Here is a 20,941-nt window from a genome sequence, read left to right as displayed (position 1 = left end):
CATCTTTAGCACCACATAGCTTACTTACTCCAAGGATCTTCAACCTAGTTGATCCTCCATGATGGGCTCTCCACTTATTGGCATCACATAGCATCGGAGTTTATTGATGCTTGTACAGTTCATGCACAACCTATTGATGATCACCAACCACCTCTGCATGTTTATTCATTGATACCCATGAACTGTGGGTGGACTTTTTCCTCGGATTTTACAGCAACCAAGAAAAGAGAAGTTTCTATACCAAATCAATTCCTAGAAGCTTTTAATCTACTGATTATGCAAGCAATTTGAGCATTAGATTCAAGTGAAAGTTGAAAGGGGGGGTTAATAAAATCCTGAACAACAGTGGCTCACACGAATTCATTGGTTCATGCAAGTGTAACCAGAAACATAAATCGACCTGTTGGGGGAAATAAAATAGGACTACATTCAAGAGAACATTGGCAGAATGACAATTTTATTCATACCAGCAATTAAGAGTTTTCGTTCTTTCCGGCTAAAGAAGTTTCATAAGATAAAGAAACGGAGAAAAAAGCACAAATTAACTGATCTATCTGAACCTTTTTTCATCAGGATGAAGGCTACATCGCCATTGTGTGCACCTTTTATCATTTTAATCGAGATAAATTGCCAAAACTCGTACAGGTTTCAGAAGAAGAAATCTCCATCAGCGATTGATTGGAGTATGCATTCTTTCTACTATTTTATTTATGGCATCACGTGACATCACCAGGGTATCATGCAGCAGGATGCTGTAAACATTTAAACCCTGAAAACATTAGATTAGAACAGGAAAAATTTCAGTTGTCACACACTTCAAAAACCTAGATCAAAATCATCAGAAAAAGGGAGTCGTTAATAGGTAAATGTAACCTAATCATAAAAGGCAATTAGTAACCAACATCCACATTATGTGTTTAACGTAAGTATGCTTCAAATTTAGTTCCATAGCAAAAGCAATATGTTATTGGTGGGTACTGAGTTCAACTGTCATCCTTTATTTGCTTATAAAGACAACTAATCCTGTCTATTATTCAACCCAATCATGCTGAAACCTCACAGGTATAGAAAGATTTGAAGGAGAAAAATTGGAAAATAATTGAAAATTAGTGGTATAAGAAAGTCCTTAGAAAAGATGAAATCTACTTCCATCACCTTCGGATACCACAACGAGGACAAAACACTAAGGCTGCATTTTGATTGCAGGATTTGATCTGGAGTAAGAGATTTGAATTGAGAAATTAATTGAAGAATGAATTTCAAATACATAAAATGTATGACATTTGATATACATCACAATTATTATTGAAAACGTTTAACTTAATATGTAATGGATTTGATTTGGATTAAGTCCATCCAAACAAGTCAAAGAATTAGAATAACACATTCCAGATCCATCATTCCGAATTCATCAATCCAAAAACAACCTAAGGATAGGAAGAATATATACAAAAAAGAAAACAGTGCTGAAAGACTTCAGCATTCTAGAATTTTTGGACTAAAATACTTTTCTAGGTTATTAGATTTCTTTGATACTTTCTTAGATGATGCACAAACATATAATGCTCAGAGATTTATCTATCCTAAAATACTAAAGATGAGCCCATGAATATGGTCCATAAGAAGCTTGGGACTTACAATTGAAGGCAATACGTTAACATAATGTAGATTTTGAGTGCCCAGCTTCAGCTTTTCATTGATTGGACCACCGTCAACCAGCAAAAGTTTTTTGACATTCTCCATTTGATGCACATAGTTCACAATGTTCTTTGTCTTGTGTGAAGGAACCTCCAAATCCTCAAAAACCATAAGCTGTATATTTGAAATGTTATCATTCTAAATTATTTTCAAAAACCTGAGGTATGTGCAGAACACAATCAGGACAAAATTAATGCACAAAGCATAGATAATACTGTGCACTTCTTGAAACAGAAACTTTGACAATTAACAAGATAGGAATAAAAACGAGGGAACACTTGGCACATAGAAGTAGTACAAATGAAGAATGATGAAATAATATAGCTTTGTCAAGTTCCAAATTTTGCAATGGTATTTGGCAAAATTTGACAAATGGGTTCGATGCTACTTATATTATTTCTCTTCCAGCAGGAATATACTTGCCTTCCCTTCGGCTGCACGAGCTGAAAGTGCAATCTTCAGCCCTAGTCGACGAACCTTCTTGTTGAGCTTGATAGCATGGCTTCGTGGTTTGGGACCATGCATAGTAGCGCCACCTCTAAACTGTTGTCCACAAAATATATCAGTTCGAAACTCATTTGAAGTATACATAATGAAGATTGAAGAGGAGCAAGCAAAACTTAATAAGAAAACAAATTCACCTGTGGACCCCGCAATGTTCCATGCCTTGCTCTTCCAGTACCCTTTTGCCGCCAAGGCTTTCTCCCAGTTCCACTAACCTCACTAATAGTTTTGGTAGAATGGGTACCCTGAGAAATATAGCACAGTTTTAATCAGTAGGATTAACAAATAGTACATAGAGAGAACAGAAGGCTGAGGGTATACAGACACATTATTCGGTTAAAAAAATATGCAACACACAGAACATCCTCTTTTAGCACAGCGGACTATGGTCCGGACTTCCATATATAATTGAGATGGAGCAGCAACATCATGAAAGACATTGAGTTGCTTCATAGTAACAAAATTAATATCCCCAAGGAAAGACATCAATCAATGAAACATAATCAAAAAATGCACAAATAGTTTTCCCAAAAAGAGCATCAATTTTGGCCAGTGTATCAACTAGATAGAGGATTAGGTACCTGCTGCCGTTTAGCAAGCTGCCATCTTACAACACGATGAATAATATCCTTCCTAATTGGTACATCAAAAACATCACCAGGCAAGACCATAAATCCTTTATCGTCATTTTGAAAATTTTTAACTGGGATCACCAAGTCCTGGTAGAGACCTGCAGTACCAGTACAATTGACACAAAAGAGTTCAAATGTTTCGACAAATACAATGCAGAAAGCCCCACTAGTAGCTTTGAGAGAAATTCTTTATTTTAAAAAAAAAATTCATCCCTTTCGTAGGAGAGAATTGCTCTTTGAACGAAAATAGAAAGTAGATCGCTAAAATAAAATACATGAAAGCATCTAAACAATGCTATCCACCAATATACTATAAGATCCATAAAAAAATAGATGCAGATTGATCATAGAGACTTTAACTTTAGGCATTGAAAGGAAAACAATAAAACTATGGAAGCAAATAACTCACAAGCTTTTCGAAATGTTGAACTTGTTAATAACTGATTCACTGTTTTCCTGGCTCTGAAGCATCATAAAATTATATTTTTCATTGAGATGTGCACTTATTACACTAGGCCCGAAATCAGTTCAAGTAATTTTTAACTCCATCAAGATAAATTCAAAATTTTGGTGCAAATAATATCTATTGCGTATCTGCTGATTATAAAGATCAGTTGATGTAGCACCACTTCACATTTGAACGACCCTCTAGAACAAACAGCAATACATCATGCATTAACAAATGAAGAGTTAGTAAAGAATTCACAAAAATATGTGTACTTTGCTTCAGTAGAGAATGATTGATCTAATAACTGATGCCCGTGAATATATCAAGGTGAGATTCCAAAAGTGAGAAAATTCATGGACTTCATTAGCAATATCCCTTACTCGATGTCATGTGTGAAAGATTGGCATGATGATGTTAGATTTACAAAGTAATCCTTGAAAAGCAGTAAGATGCACAAGATATGTGAGTGCCCAAAGAAAATTTTTTAAGTCAACGGCTGAAGCTATAATACTGTAATGAGAAGAACTAGGGCAGAAAAAAATCACAACACTTTGTTTTATCACCCAATACTAAAGAAACACAAAATAATAATACTTAATAAATAAATGTGAACTAATAACCACCCACTAATCTCTCCTGACTTCAATTATGTAAGCTCCACGTCCACTCAGACACATAAGTTGCAAGAATCATTAGGAATCAAAGTAACATCATCAAAATAGAGTTTTAGAAACAATTTAGGCATTCAAAGTGAATCCATAATGTTCATACCCAGCATAATATCAACTGAACAAAAAAATGTATTTTATACAAAAAAAAAAATCCAAGAAGCTAAATATTAAGGGTTTATACCAATTTTCCGATCAGGAGTCGTCAACTGCTTCGTTGACAATAAATCTGAGGGAAATGTGCCTTCACTCATATTCGAGGTTAAAACAGTAGTCGAATACCTCCGGCACACGTCAAAAGACATCTGATAAAGATAAGAAGGGGGCTAGGATTCAATTCCTTCACAAAAATAATAATATTAATTCACGAAAGCATGTAATACAAAATCCAATGACCGGGCATTTAAAATTCATACAACTTCAATCAATAAACACAAAACAGTTCAACACTTTTCAAGAACCCCTATATCCTTTCCGTAGTGCACAAAGAACGTACTTTTTTCAGAACAGTAGATTGCACCGAAGACAAGCTCTCCCCGTAACAATGGCCGTTGAATGCTGCTTTCAATGTTCAAAGCAAACGCAAAAATTAAGAAACCCACCAAAAAAGACAAGGGTTCCATGAAATTAACGAACTTCCCCTTATTTAAACAACAAAAAATTTACTTTCTATCGTGAATTACCAAACTTAATGCAACATCGAAGCTTCGAAAATTAAATAAAAAGCCCCTTTTCAAAGAAATGGAGTTGATTAAATCAGCATACCATAGGATCTGAAAATTGATCCGAGCGATACATCATAAGAACCGAAGGAACGCAATGCTCTTCTTGAAACTGACAATGCCATTGCTAATGCTTCAACTAACAAAAATTCAAAAATACAGGAATGCCATTTCAGCTCAAATCATATAAAGTCAGAAATCTGATTGTATCGTATGGATTCAGCTTCAGGAAAGAAAACCAGTGGCAATCCGAAACCTGACCCCGAATGTCAAGTTCCGGTGACTATAAGGCAATAATGAATAAGATATGGGAATAGGCTGCGCCACGGCGGCGAGAGGCGGAACGGCCGTGTAGGAGATCTTTGCTGCTAACCAATTTAAACCCTCGTACAAACCCTTTCCTATCGACGTCGAAATCGGATCGAATTTAATGGGGTTCGGGTCGGATTCCAAATATAAATATAGTTCGGTAGATTTTCTTATTTTACGTACCTGTCGATTCGGATGAGTTGGGTTGAGTTGGTATATAGTACTATTTAAAATTTGCTCGATTTGAACCGGAAAACTCTAAACCTTAATACGAATCCGACTAACCAATTCAACCAGACTAACCCGATTTTTTAAATTTTTTTAATTAAATAAAATTAAAAAAATAATAATAATATTTTAATACACATAATAACAAAATCTCTCTTATATATATTATTTAAATTTAAAAGTCTAATTGTAAAAAAATAAAATATATTTATTAAATTATATAAACAATTGTTTAAAAAATATATATATACAAAATAAATATTAAATTATGAAAATTTATGATATAAATATAAAATAAATATTTTTCAGACATAAAATATATAAAAATACAGGCAATATTTATTAATTATATTTTTTTAAAAAAGTTAAAATTTTAGGGTCAACCTTAACCCGACCCAACTCGATAATTTTTTTCGAGTCAGCTATCGGACCCAACCAGATCTGACTCGAACCCAAAAAAACCTCAAACTCAAATCTGATTTTTTTTCGAGTTGAACCGTGTTGGATTGATGGGTCGAATCTGATTTTGACACCCCTATTATTTTATTTCATTTCGAAATGTTGCAAAAACAAACTAGATAATTTTGGAATGCTGAATAATTATTTATTTATGGATGATTGAGATTATTTATTTAACGTAACAGTAATATTTGTTATGAAAACAAAATAAAATTGTTATATATAAATCTTGGATACTAAAATTTTGAAATATTTACTTTAGAACGATAAGGTGGCATTCAGACTGGCTAATTAAATTTAAAATGAATTGTGTTTGGACAAAAATAAATTTTTTTTATTTGTCCAAATCTAATTAAATTATTTTTAATTAGCCTAATATGTGAGAGCGGTGAATTCCCGACTACAATACATTGATTTCTACGTATTTCGAAACTTCACTCAACAACGTCATCTAATAACCTCAATGTATTTTGTAAACAGATCAAAGTACATGATAATAGATAGAACCTTCACGTAAATGTCTCAAATCCAAATTACATAATTTTACATGTAATAGTCTTATACAAAACATTTCAATTGCATTTCCTACCCCAGTTGTGGTTTTTGTTTCATATATGATAATAATGATTTACATTCTTTTACTTCATCTTTTCAGTTCAACGATGACTCAGATGTTATTAATTACTTAATGATATTTTGTATTCAGAGTGAGAGCAGTATTAATAGGCTATCTTCTGAGAAGTTCTCATGCATAAACTGTTGACATCACGTCATTATATCTGGTTGGCTAGGTGAGTCGTAAAAGAGTGACGTCAGATCTTAATGGATAATACTGTAACTGCTACAGAACCGATAATAAAGAAATGGTAACATCAATCTCTAAATGATATGAGACATCAATAGAACATAAACACGCAACTTCCATAACTCAGGTGCCTAACAATCCGGGCCATTAGTACTCAGATGAGTGCACTATACGCTATCACACCTTGGCTAATATCTATAATTTTTAGATTAGTGGTAAACACTTGATCCTAACATATATCATATTAAAAATTATGCAGTTATAATTTAAATGAATAATCTTATTAGACTATTATTAATATTTAATGGTTCTTATTAATATTTAATATAATTCAAAACTATTGTTTGTTGACATGATATATAATTTTTTTTTTCTCATTTGTTCTTTTCCTCCTAAAAAAATAAACTTGCAATGCAATCGATGGACATAAATTTCCTTTCTGCCCACTACATTCAAATTGCCTTACAATTTACTTTTTACCCACTACACTCAACTAGCTGACCAGTTTGTCGGATGGAGCTAGAGTCATCGGCATTATAGAAGCTAGAGTCATCTTATATTAAGTATTAATAAGTGTAGGGGAAATAAAAATAAACAAATAAAAAATATTCATAGGTCGTGATACCCGTCAACCCTCTTTATTACTAAATAATATTTTTCATGGATAACACAAATAGAATATTTGTCTCACAAAATTGACCAATAAAACTATATCACATGAGTTTTTGTACAACATAATTAATTATCGTTATTCATTTCTCGAATCATGTTACAAATTCAAACTCAGTTATCTTCAAATTCGACAACGCGTGTCTTCTTGTGTGACATTATCGTCCTGGATTAGGTAGCCGGTCGAGAAATAGACAAATTCAACCTCAATTGTCCTTCCGACAAGTGAAAATTTATAAATTATAAATATAATGAATATAAGAGTGATAATATATGCATTCTATCATGTTCATAATATTTTTAAATTGTAATTGGGTTACGGGTCTCAACTATCTTCTTCTTGTAATCAACAAAAAAATTTACATGATCAATCATCCCAAGTTTCTTGAACAAGACATCACAGGTCATGGATATTTTCGTATGCTTCAAGGGCCCGATTGCGTGGAAGAATCCATGACAATAACTAGGGTGGTAAACAAATCGAATCGAATTTTAAAAAATATATAGTATTCGAGCTTGAGCTCGAGCTCGAATCCGAATAAACATATTCGAAGCTCGATTCGAAACTCGAACTTTTATTATTTTCGATTCGAACTGAGGCTCGAGATTCGAACTTTTCAAATACTAAATCGAATAATTCGAATCACTATATATATATATATATATGTACTTAATAATATTTTATTTATTTTTTAAATATAATGCTAAGGTTCGCGAACAATCAAACAATATAATTTTAGCTCGAATTCGATTCGAAAAATATTCAAATATGTTCGAATTCGGCTCGAATTCGTTAATATCGAATTCGAACCAAATATTATTCGAACCGGCTCGAAAAGTTTGTGAACGTGTTCGGTTCGTTTACACCCCTAACAATAACCACAAAAGTTTGGTTTTGGTCTTATATTTTATAATTTTTTATAATTTTGTTTTGTTTTCTCTTGATTGTGGATCGACATTATATACACTACCGTCGTGTCAACGAACGCAAAGATTGAAAAAAAAAATAAGAAGCAAACAATACGATACCAAAATTATATTTTTTCCATAAAAAAAAATTGTTGGATTACCCAGATTCTCGATAATAGAATTGAATACATATACCTACTCATCTTCTGAAATAGGACCATTCAATTTATGGGAGTTTATTACACAGACAGATCGGGGGATGAGATGGAGCCATACCTCTTATTTCACTGCGAACGTCGGCACAATTCAAATCACAATGTTTTTTCTATTCGTAAATTGCTACAATGATTCATTGAAGTAGAATATTCCACACCAAGTTTAAGTATAGCATTCCATGTTTATTAATGGCATGAAAGTTTGCATTACACTCAAGAAGAGAATGGAACTCCCTCTTACAGTTTCTCTGATTCTTATCTCATGGTTTCTTTTATTATCTCATCAAGTTCATCAATCTGCGGCACAAAGATCTACATACATTGTCCATATGGACAAATCCTCCATGCCTAAGGCGTTTGCCAGTCACCATTATTGGTATTCTTCCATACTCGAATCGGTGAAATCGGAGAGCCAGACATCATCGGACGGGCACAAACTTGGGCCGAAGCTAGTATATGCATACGACAATGCCTTCCACGGATTCAGTGCAGTGGTGTCGAAAGATGAATTGAAAGCTTTGAAGACGTCGCCTGGATTCCTTTCGGCTTATGAAGATGGTATTGTCACGCCAGACACCACGCATTCCTATAAATTCCTCTCTCTCAACACTGTTTCCGGGATTTGGCCTGCATCTGAGTATGGGAAGGATGTTATCATTGGTGTCGTTGACAGTGGCGTTTGGCCTGAAAGTCCGAGTTTTAAAGATGATGGGATGACTGAGATTCCAGCAAGATGGAAGGGAAAATGTCAAGAAGGTGAAGAATTCAATTCATCTTTGTGTAACAAAAAACTCATCGGAGCAAAATATTTCAATGCTGGAGTTCGAGCTTCGGATCCCGGAGTAACGATAACTATGAATTCTGCAAGAGATACTAGCGGTCACGGCACACATTGTGCGTCTACTGCCGCTGGAAACTACGTGGAAGGTGTCTCATATTTCGGGTATGCTCCAGGGACAGCAAGAGGTGTAGCCCCACGGGCAAGATTGGCAGTTTACAAGGTCCTCTGGAATGAAGGGAGTTTCGAGTCGGACGCATTGGCAGGCATCGATCAAGCAGTGGCGGATGGTGTTGATGTAATATCGATTTCTTTGAGTTACCGGAGGAATGATGTGTACGAGGACCCTCTTGCAATAGCGGGGTTTGGCGCGAGGGAGAAGGGGATTCTTGTGTCCGTCTCGGCAGGGAATCGAGGCTCTAGTATCGCGAGCCTGTTGGGGGGGATCCCGTGGGCTATTATGGTTGCTTCGGGCACGATTGATCGTTGGTTCGCAGGGATTATAACATTGGGAAATGGGAACACCATTACAGGATGGAGCACATTTCCCGGAAGAGCTTCTGTTAGGAACGTGCCTATCATTTACAACAAGACGTTATCTGCCTGCAACTCGACGACGCTGTTCGCAGAAGTCCCTTTCCAAGCGATCATTATATGCAATCAAACCCACGAAAATGCTGAATTTTCCACCATGATTAGCTACCTAACAGAGAGCAACATCCCAGCAGCAATCATCATTTCCGAAGATCCCCGTGCATTTCGATCCACTACGATTACACATCCAGCGGTAGTCATCAGCCCGAGTCAAGCTACCATAGATTTCATCAAATACGCATCAAACAGTTCTGGTACACAAACAGCAACAATCGATTTCCAAAAAACAATACTGGGTACTGAGCCTAGAGCAGCTCCAGCCGTGTCAGATTTCTCATCGAGAGGCCCCGCTCGTAGCTTTCAGGGGATCTTGAAGCCCGACATAATGGCACCTGGAACGTTAATTTTGGCTGCTTATAACCCTCACGTTGGCAGAACAAGAATCGGGAAAGGAATATTTCTAACCAGCGATTACACACTTTTATCGGGCACATCAATGTCCTGCCCACATATTTCCGGCATCGCTGCGCTTCTCAAAGCTGTGCACCCGGATTGGAGCCCTGCCGCGATTCAATCCGCCATGATGACCACTGCAAGTCAACTCGATAACACAAAACAACTAATAAAAGATGCGGGTTTAAATTATGACGTCGCAACACCTCTAGCCATGGGAGCCGGCCACGTCGACCCGAATGGCGCACTTGATCCAGGCCTGATTTACGATGCCACACCACAAGACTTCGCCAACCTAGTCTGCGCAATGAATTTCACTCGCGAGCAAACGCAAACCATCATAAGATCTGGATACAACTGCTCGAACCCATCGATGGATTTGAATTACCCATCCTTTATAGCTCTGTATAACTTTGACGAAAGGGACATTCCATTAACACGGAAGTTTCAGAGGACTGTTACGAACGTGGGAGACGGGGCATCCACCTATAGAGTTAAGCTTGAAACCCCTGCTGGTTCCACTGTCAAAATTTCCCCTCAGGTTTTAGTGTTCCAGAAGAAATATGAGAAGCGAAGCTATTCTTTGACGATCCGATACAGGAGTGATAAAGATTTTAGAGAGAAAGCGGGTTCGGTTACTTGGGTTGATGACAGTGGGAAGTATACAGTGAGGAGTCCCCTTGTCGTGTCTCCAGGGTGGGACAATTTCCACTAATATTGTTCCTGTTATTACATAACGATGCGATCGAATTGAATCTCTGGTTGTAAAAAATTTCAGATGTTAGAATAATGATCGATGGACTTTTCCTTGATCCGTAAGTTGATTGTTAGAATAATGATCGATGAACTTTGCCATGATCTGTAAGTTGAATTGTTTGAATAAATACTTTAGCGTATTGTTATTTCCATATTTTCGAACCTTCCTTTCTTTTTTTGCAATCCATCGTTCTTAATTGATATCCTTTCTCCGGAGTCTTGCGTAAATTTTGATTTCATTTTATGGTTTGCTTCCGATTCTTTCTTTTTTTGAATTTTAGTTAATCTCAAATTGTGACCATAATGTTATTTGTTGCTTATGCGTATCCGTTCTTAATTAATGACACCAAGTTTTCATGCAATTGAGTTATGAGATGTAGAAACACTACAAGAAAAAAGCTAAAAAGCGTTGTCTATGTGGCTAAAAAAACATTGTTAAAAGCACAGTTGTTAAAAATTTGCTCAATGACAACGCATGTCTTTTTTAGCAAAGACAACGCTTTCGCAACACATAAAAAATGTTTTTTATTCATTGTTATTGAGCGTATTTTTAACAACCGTATTTTTAACAACGCTTTTCAGCCACATAGACAACACATAAAAAGAATTATCTTTTATATTTAACTTTTTTGGGTTTATATCTATTAATTAAAATATTAATTACAAAATCTATTTTGAATATATAAATGTAGAAACATGGGAAAAAATTCTAAAAATAACAATTATTAGAATCTACAAATCGAAGCAATAACTATTGTAAATATCAATCAACATTTAATTTACATAAAATTTATATAAAAAGTCTTACAGATGCTAAATATACATTAGGAACAAAATACTACAAAAACCATAAACATAACAAACAAACACTTGTGATATTTGCTATACAATTCACTAATCATCTTCTCGTCCTCCTTTTTCATGAAATTTCATTCTAACAAATATAAGATGACAATTAGCCATTTATTCCATGAAAAACAGTCAATGAAATATCAGCTGAAATCTTCCTATGCAAGCATCGATAATCCACAAACCAATAGAGTGCATGAAATTAGGATCAATATATAATAACTCTTGTGATAAATTAAAGCTTTTGAAGCTTTGTGATGTAAAATGTAATGAAGATGCACTTCCTCATATACTATCATGTTTTACATGGAAATAGCATTTTGTAGCTAAAAAAATACAATATAGAATCATGAAATCACTATTTATGAGTTGGTAGAGATTCTCAGAATAGCTAATAATTCCCTCGAACAAAAGCACATAGGATAAGGCATCATAAAAACTAATGGTCTTAAGAAACAACAAAGAATAAAATCACAAAATATATTAAAAATAGCTACAGTTAGATTATGTTGTAGATTAATCAGAAAATCAAAAAAAAAAAGTCATATTTTTACGTTTAATGTCAAGCTTAAAAGACTCATTAGGCAGGCATATAGTCATTATAAACTTACCAAGAAAATTAGCTTCCACATCAACCAATCCAAGCGCAAGGTAGTAATACCATTTGGCATGCTTACAGAGGGAAAGCACATAAAGAATGTTTAGATCACTCATCTGTATGAATGGACATCTTCGTATCATTACCAATGAAACATGTTGTTTACATCACAGATGCTATTTTCCAGCTCAAGCGACATTTATCCTTATTTTAGGTGGATGATTCGACTGGGAACATGTTTAGAATATACTGTATTCTTCCTAATGAGTTTCATAATATTATGTTGTGAGGCAAAGCTCATGGTACCTATTGTATATTCAAGGACTTTATCTATGCAGTTTGTATTTGTAAACTGAAAAAATAATTGTCATAATTGAATAAAATCGTAAATATTATTAAAATAAATGCAAACCGAAAAAATAATTGTCATAATTGAATAAAATCGTAAATATTATTAAAATAAAAATTGTACATAAGAGTCAATAAAGATCAAGTCACAAGTTGGTTCGCTGGACACCTATTCTAACAGAAGCTCATTTACACCTATGACAATGCGGTCCATGTTTTCAGTGCGGTGTTGTCTAAAGATGAACTCCAATATAAAAAAATCCCATGAGTTCCTCTTGGCTTATCTCGAAAATTCTGTTACGGATACCTACAAATTTCTCTCCCTCAAATCGCTACAGATTTAGGCCGGCTTTCGAGTATGGCAAAGATGTAATAACCGGTGTTGTCGATTTCAGATATGGCCCGAAATTCCAAGTTTAGGGATGATGGAAGTCGCGGCAAGGTGGAAGGGAATATTAGGAAATTGAATCATCATGAACGAAAGATGATCTCCAAAATACCTCAAAGATGTATATTGAAATGTGAATCAAAAAGATTACAGAAGCTTACCGCCAACTATCAATTTATAACAAAATGAGAAGCAAAGAAAGTATAAAGAAGAAAGCATATTCAATCAATAAAAGCGTGTAACAACTATTCTAATACTCCCCCTCAAGATGGAGAATGAATATTGTGAATAGCCATCTTGGATAAGAGTTCCCGAAACCATGCAGGGAGAAGAGATTTTGTAAACAGATCAGCGAATTGCAAATTTGAGGCCACATATAATACTTTAATAATTCCAGCCTGCAACTTCTCTCGCACCACATGACAATCTATCTCGATGTGTTTAGTGAGCTCATGAAACACAGGATTAGAAGCAATATGCAAGGCTGCCTGGTTGTCACAAAATAAGGGTACTGGAGCATCATAGCATACTTGAAAATCCTTAAGCAATGAAAGCAACCAAACCACTTCACATGTTGCATTAACCATTGATCTATACTCCGCTTCAGAAGATGATCTGGAAACAGTATGTTGTTTCTTGGATTTCCAAGATATCAGTGACTCTCCTAGAAGAACACAAAAACCAGAGATTGATCGTCTTGTATCCGGGCAGGCTGCCCAGTCAGAATCAGAGAAGAAACTTAGCTTGAGATTGGACGAAGAGCTGTAAAACAAGCCCTGACCTACTGTCCCTTTAACATACTTCAGCACAGAATATATAGCTTGTAAATGTGCGTCTCTTGGCTTCGAAACAAATTGACTTAGCTTGTTTACTGAGTATGCTAAGTCGGGACGTGTGACGGTAAGGTAAAGAAGTCTACCCACAAGACGTCTGTATACAGAAGGATCAGGAAGCAGTTCACCCTCCTCTTCGCTTAGCTTCAAGCCTACATCAAATGGCGTAGTACGTGGTTTACAACCAGTAAGACCTGTATCAGCAAGCAACTGAAGAGCATAGTGCCGTTGACATATAGAAATACCCTGTGATGAACGTGCCACTTCAATCCCAAGAAAGTACTTGAGGTCACCCAAATCTTTTAACTTGAATTGGTTGTCCAGAAACACTTTCAAATCAGTAGCCTCTTCCTCATTGTTCGTGGCGATGACTATATCGTCCACATATACTACTAAGGCCAGAAACACATCTCCACGATTGCGAACAAATAATGAATTATCTGCATGAGACTGAACAAAACCAATACGAAGCAGCGTAGAAGAGAATTTGGCAAACCATTGTCTCGAGGCTTGCTTCAAGCCATGTAGGGACTTGTGTAATTTGCATACCGCATTCGAAGGTAAAGACTCCTCATGTCGTTGATATCCTGGAGGCAACAACATATATACTTCTTCAGATAAGTCACCATGCAAGAATGCATTGTTTACATCAAGCTGCGTTAAAAACTAGCCATTAATAGAAGCCAAAGCCAACAAAGTTCTCACTGTTACCAGCTTTGCAACGGGAGAAAATGTCTCAAGATAATCAATACCCTCTTGTTGCGTGTAGCCCTTAGCTACAAGTCGTGTCTTATAACATTCCAAACGACCATCAGCAAAGAATTTGGCTTTATACACCCACCGACAACCTACAACACGCTTGTCAGGTGGTAAAGACACAATGGTCCAAGTCCCATTGCGTTCCAAAGCTCGCGATTCCTCAGACATGGCTTGTCTCCATTCAGGTTGAACAACAGCCTGAGAGAAGGTGGTTGGTTCAACAACAGATGATATAGTGTGTATGAAGGATTTGTGAGCTGGAGATAAACGGTGATCACCGAGGGTAGAAGACAGTGGGTGAGCAGTACAGTTAAAAGAAGAAAAGGCAGTGGTGTATCAATGAAAATTACTCAAATGACTTGGGGTTTTAAGTGTTCTGTTGGATCTCGTTGAACGGATAGGGTCAGGATGAGTAGAGACAGAAGAAGACTCAATTTGCGTTGGCAAAACATTGTCAAAGAAAGAATCCAAATGAGAGGAAGGCAACTCACTGTGAAATGGGAAAGTGTTTTCATGAAAAACCACATCACGAGAAATATATATTTCATTCGTTTCAAGATTAAGAAGTTTGTATGCTTTAAAACCCAATGGATAACCCAAAAACACAGATTTAATAGCACGGGGTGAGAACTTATTTCGATGACTTAAGAGAGTGGAACCATAGCACAAACAACTGAAGACCTTTAAATGGGAATATGAAGGTGACTTAGAGTGTAATAGCTCAAAAGGAGTTTTATGTGAAAGTCGAGGAGAGTGGGTTCTATTGATCAAATATACAGCAGTTTGAACACAATCATTCCAATAAACAAAAGGAATACAAGATTGAAAAAGTAGAGCACTGCCTTCGTTGCGAAAAAGATCAGAAAAGTCTAGCTCAGGAGCATTATCTGCCCGAACAACCTTGATCTTACGCTCAAATTGGGTGGAAATCATCTTTAAAAAAATGGGAAATATGTTAGAAACATCAGACCTAGCCTTGAGAAAATAAACCCAAGTAAATCTCGAATGATCATCCACAATAGTGAGAAAATATTTATAGCCTTCAATACTCAAGGTAGAAAACGGACCCCAAATATCAAGGTGTATTAGATCAAACAAACTGTCACTAACTAAATTGTTTGAGATAAAAGGTAATCGTTTCTGTTTAGACAATGGACAAACATGGCAATCAAATTCTTTTGCTGGACATAAGGAATCAAGAGCTAAATCACTTCCTATAACAGATAATCTGGAAAAAGATGGATGACCCATTCTAAAGTGCCAAAGTTTACATTGGGTTAAAGAAACATTACAAACAGTAGATGTTGAATGGAGACGGCTGGAGGTGGTTGGCACGTAGAGATTTCCAACTCGTTTACCCATCCCAATCATCTTGTTCTCGTGAAGTGCCTGAATTTGACATGAATCAGAAGAAAAAGAAACTGAGCAAGGAAGATGAGTTGTGAGTGAACTAATTGACAACAAGTTGAAGTGAAATTGGGGAACAAATAAGACATTCTCCATAACGAGATCACGAGACAGATGAACAAATCCAATATGTGTGGCTGGTGCAGTAGAGTTATTAGGCAACGTGATAGTGGAAGTAAGAGGTTTATATCAAGAAAAAAATGATAGAGAACAACAAATATGATGTGTCGCCCCAGTATCCAACACCCAATCACAATTAAGAATAGAAGTAAAAGCAAAGGATAGAGGATTTATACCAATGAAACAGGAAACAGAGGGTTCATGCTGTTGGGCAACTGAATTGGGGCCATAACCAAGTTGAAGTTGGGAACTGAGGAAGGCAATGAGCTGCTTGCAATGCTCAGGGCTAAGTGAATCATTCAAGCCATTCAAGTTCTTGTCATTGGAATGACAGTTCTTGTCACTGGAATGACAAACTGAAACAACTTCAGTAGAGGCTGAAGTAGAAGCTCGAATTTGATTGGCTCGGCTACAGTCTTCATTTTGCTTTTGCTTGTATTTGGGGTGACTGGGTGGATACCCATGAAGTTGATAACACTTGTCAATTGTGTGCCCTGAATAGTGACAATATGAACAAACCATCAGTTTATCATTTTTATTGCCTTTACCATGTGAAGGGCCTTTAACAAACGCTGCAGCAAGAGATTGATGCATAGAGGCTTGTGAATTAACAGAACCAGAACCACCATATGATTCTTTATGTATCGATCGCCGTCGTTCCTCCTGTACTACAAGCTAAAAAATCTTAGACATGGCTGGAAGTGGATCCATCATTAGGATTTGAGCTCGTATTTGAGCATAAGAATCATTTAAGCCCATCAGAAATTGTAGAACACAATCCTGATTTTGATAGTTCATCCACTCTTTCATCGAGCCACAAGTACATAAAGAGATCGGCTGAAAATCCTTCAATTCATCCCAAAGCGTTCTCATACGAGTATAATACCCACTGATATCCATCGATGCTTGATGCAAACCATTCAATAGCTTCTTAATTTGAAATATACGTGGAGCATTGCTTTGATGAAAGCGATCACGTAGGTCAATCCAGACTTCACGTGCAGTAGCAATGTACATTAAACTATCTGCGATTTCTCGAGAAACAGAATTAAGGATCCAGGAGATGACCATGCTATTACAGCGGATCCAAGCACTGTACAACAAATCCTCAACCGAAGGACACACAGAGGTACCATCGACGAAACTACTTTTGTTTTTCGCCGTCAACGCCATAATCATCGCACGACTCCAAGTATTGTAATTATTCCCTGAGAGGGGATGAGACACTAAGACGAGACCAGGATGATCACCATTTTGCAGATAGAAGAGGCTGCTAGAATCTTCAACAGCAACTCTCTGGCCTTGGCCCTGATTGGTGGTGGAACCTTGAACATTTGAGTTTGGAGCACCTCTCGCCATGGAAGAGACACAGATCTATCGCGGATTAAAGCTCTGATACCATATTAGGAAACTGAATCATCATGAACAAAAGATGATCTCCAAAATACCTCAAAGATGTATATTGAAATGTGAATCAAAAAGATTACATAAGCTTACCGCCAACTATCTATTTATAACAAAATGAAGCAAAGAAAGTATAAAGAAGAAAGCGTATTCAATCAATAAAAACGTGTAACAACTATTCTAATAGGGAATTTGCCAAGAAGGGTGATGATGTCCGTGTTAATTGGGTGAGTTGGATGGGCAATCTACCGGACAAATATATGTTATTTTCCTGTGAAGATTTTTTCCTTGATGGGACAATTCTAGCCTGATATGATGGGACAAGCTCATGTAGCCTGGTCTGGAGGGATAAACCCGGGTAGCCTGATCTGGTGAGATGAGACCGGACCTTCTTCGACATGATGAGATGAGTCTGACTTAACCTAACTGCTAACTATGAATTTCTAGTGGACAGCAAATCGACTGCATAGTACTAACCAACCCATCAAAGGATATGGCCGCTAACTATGAATTTCTAGTGGAACCCCTAGGAATCGATGCAGGGCTAGTGGACCCGAACCAAGCTCTTGATCCAGGCCTAACTTATGACGCCACACCCCAAGATTTTGTGAATCTCGTCTGCTCGATGAACTTCACTCCCTAGCAAACAAAAGTCAATATAAGATCAAGCTACAATGGCTCGAATCCGTCATCTGACCTGAATTACCCATCTCTTATAGCTCTATACAACGAAGAAGAAAGAGAAAAGATGGCAACCCGGAGATTTCGAAGGACAGTGACGAACGTGGGGAATGAATCAGCCACATACAAAGCTAAGGTGGAAACACCGAACGGGACTATGATCAGAGTTTCTCCAAAAAAATTTGAAGTTCAGAAAAAAAATATGAAAAGCTGAGCTATTCTTTAACGAGTCCTTTCACGGGAGTCGCAAATCTAGGCCGTAGATATGGGTCGATCGCTTGGGTAGAGGGGAATGGCCGTCACAGCGCGAGGAGTCCCATTGTTGTCCGTCCAGGACTCGATGTCTTAGGTTATTAATTATCATTTCCGTGTGCAACTTTAAGATATATCGTCGAAATTTGTTTAAAATAAATAACTATCGGTTAATTGTTCGATAGGAAAAATTTTTTAAAACCAAAGGTCAATAAAGCTATCCAAATATCATTGTTCAAAAGGAAAATTTTTTTTAAAAAAAAATCATTTTAATAATTTTTCGTACACCAGAAATTAATATTCAAATATTTTGTGATTAGAAAATCTAACAGTTTGGTATGTCATATGATAAATGAGTGTTAGATTTTGAAACTATGGCAACTTTAATCATTTGTATTTTTATACAAATTATTAATCATGATTAAAGTTTAAAAAATAATTTATTTGTTTCGAAGATTAAATAAAGATTGAGAAATATTTTATCAATTCTAAAAATTCAACAAATAGAGAATATGAGGATATGATCGTTGCAAATGGATTACAAATTTACGAAAAAATTGCATTTAATAGTAAAGTTTATCAAATTAAAGCATATGCCTGTATATTTCTTTTCGATTACTTGGATAAACAAATTCTAATACTTTTTTAAAGGATCGATACTTTTAAAAACTGTCACCTGTCGGGTTGGCTTTTCTTATTATTATTTTTAAATGACGAAGATGATTAAGACGAAACTGAGACAATATTTAGAACGATAAGAGGAAATATGAGTACTGATTGAGCAAAATCACTTTTTACGGTAAGTATATAAATGTAATCGAACTACACAGACTTCAATTTTTTTACATCAAAAGACAATAACATAGACAATAAGTTCCAACACTTTTTTAAATTTTTTAAATATTTATTAACAAATAACAATGTTTTTTTTATTATAAAATAAATACGGGCGGACCGGCGGGTTTACAACCCGTACCTTAACTGTCCTAATCAGTATTCTAAAAAGCCCGCTTAAGAGAAAGCTTGAAGCTTGGCAAAAACGCCCCGCTTCGGAGAAAGCGGAAAAAAGCGTAATTAAGGTGTTTAATTAAGCGTACTTAAGCACAATTGATCGCATCTATTCATTTTTTATTTTTTTATTTTGAAGGTATGTCTTTTTATTTTAAAATAATAAATTAAATTTATAATTTAGATGTTTATTTTTTAATTTTAATTATGATTAAGCATGTCTGATAATGATTTGAGAAATATTTAACATTTTTAATATGGTCTAGTTGAAAAAACAAATAAAGATTGTAATTTTGATATTTTTATGATTTTATAAATATGAGAATTAATGCATCAGACTTAAATTTATCATATTTATGTATTATTTTATCTATTTATTGGTTTGAGTTAATTACAATTACACCAAAGATAAAAAACGCTTTTTCACGCTTAAGCCTGTGCTAATCTCGCTTAAGTTTGAAAAGCTTGGAGCTCGACATCCGTGCTTCGGGACACTTCACGCTTTTTAGAACCTTGGTCCTAATAAGTTATGGTTAAAGATCATATTTTTTTGACACTAACTCGACGAGCTCGACCCGAAACCAGCTCCACATGTTCTTTTATGAGGGTTTATCACACAGACGGATTGGAAGTTGAAATGGGACCTTAACTTTTATTTCACTACGGACGTCGGCATCATTTAAATCATAATGCATCTTCTTTTCTTCAATTGCTACAAAGTTGACTGGAAAAGAATATTCCACACCAAGTTGAAATTTCTTTTTACATTTATTAATTGTCTGAAAGTTTGCATTACACTCAAGAAGATAATGGAACTCCCATTATACAGATTCTCTTAAAGGACATCAATTTAAACTATGATGGTGATACTCTATAAATTAGCTCATTAAAATTAGGTTTAAACCAGATTTTAGACTTCTGATCCATCCTTAGTCAAGCTAGAAGGCTCATGACAGACCCATGTATCTTTCTATAAATACCAAGTTTGAGCGTCAAATTCATGAATTCACTATATTGATTTTTAGCAGCATCATTAGTTGTTCTCTCATTATATTCTCATTCTCTGACTTGAGCGTCTGAGAGGCTATATCGGGACACTCTTCCGGCCCTCTTTTAACGGTCTTCTTCGTAAGTGAGAAGGAGTTGAGAGTTTTTCTTAAACCACCTTCAATACTCAAGTCGACGACTAAGAAGAAAGTGAACTCGAACAAGAAGAAAATAATTTTGTGATTTAAAATTCGAATAGAAGGAAAATATCACACAAGAATTTTCCCAATTTCCCTTTTTTTAAAACATTTTTTTGTTAAGTAATTATATAAATAAAAATAATTTACATAATATGGATTTTGTACTCTTTTGTTTCTTTCCTCACATATGTATATTGGGAAGTGTGGAAAGCGGGACAATTCTTTAGCTTATCTTTTTTTTTTTTTTTTTTTTTTTTTTT

At 35.7% G+C, this 20,941-nt stretch overlaps 3 protein-coding genes across 3 annotated transcripts; 1 reads left to right on the top strand and 2 right to left on the bottom strand.

Annotated features, from left to right (window-relative positions):
• Positions 1-324: 324 nt before the first annotated feature.
• On the bottom strand, positions 325-5,097 carry LOC140961929 (uncharacterized). The gene is made up of 8 exons (XM_073420719.1): positions 4,716-5,097; positions 4,447-4,508; positions 4,135-4,255; positions 2,784-2,932; positions 2,340-2,447; positions 2,122-2,241; positions 1,639-1,812; positions 325-769 (listed from the first exon to the last, which is right to left on the bottom strand). The coding sequence occupies exons 1-8, from the start codon at positions 4,795-4,797 to the stop codon at positions 668-670; spliced, it is 918 nt and encodes a 305-aa protein (XP_073276820.1). The 5' UTR covers positions 4,798-5,097; the 3' UTR covers positions 325-667.
• Positions 5,098-8,299: 3,202 nt separating this feature from the next.
• LOC140961207 (subtilisin-like protease SBT3) lies at positions 8,300-10,997 on the top strand. Its single transcript, XM_073419572.1, has one exon. The coding sequence runs from the start codon at positions 8,446-8,448 to the stop codon at positions 10,804-10,806; it is 2,361 nt and encodes a 786-aa protein (XP_073275673.1). The 5' UTR covers positions 8,300-8,445; the 3' UTR covers positions 10,807-10,997.
• A 5,827-nt stretch (positions 10,998-16,824) lies between these two features.
• On the bottom strand, positions 16,825-17,508 carry LOC140961065 (uncharacterized). Its single transcript, XM_073419384.1, has one exon. It carries the CDS (start codon positions 17,506-17,508, stop codon positions 16,825-16,827), a length of 684 nt encoding a protein of 227 aa, XP_073275485.1.
• Between the last annotated feature and the right edge of the window lie 3,433 nt (positions 17,509-20,941).

This window comes from Primulina huaijiensis, chromosome 16 (genome assembly GCF_012295235.1).
Source record: "Primulina huaijiensis isolate GDHJ02 chromosome 16, ASM1229523v2, whole genome shotgun sequence".
Classification (NCBI taxonomy): domain Eukaryota; kingdom Viridiplantae; phylum Streptophyta; class Magnoliopsida; order Lamiales; family Gesneriaceae; genus Primulina; species Primulina huaijiensis.
This window is presented reverse-complemented; position numbering and strand designations above follow the sequence as displayed.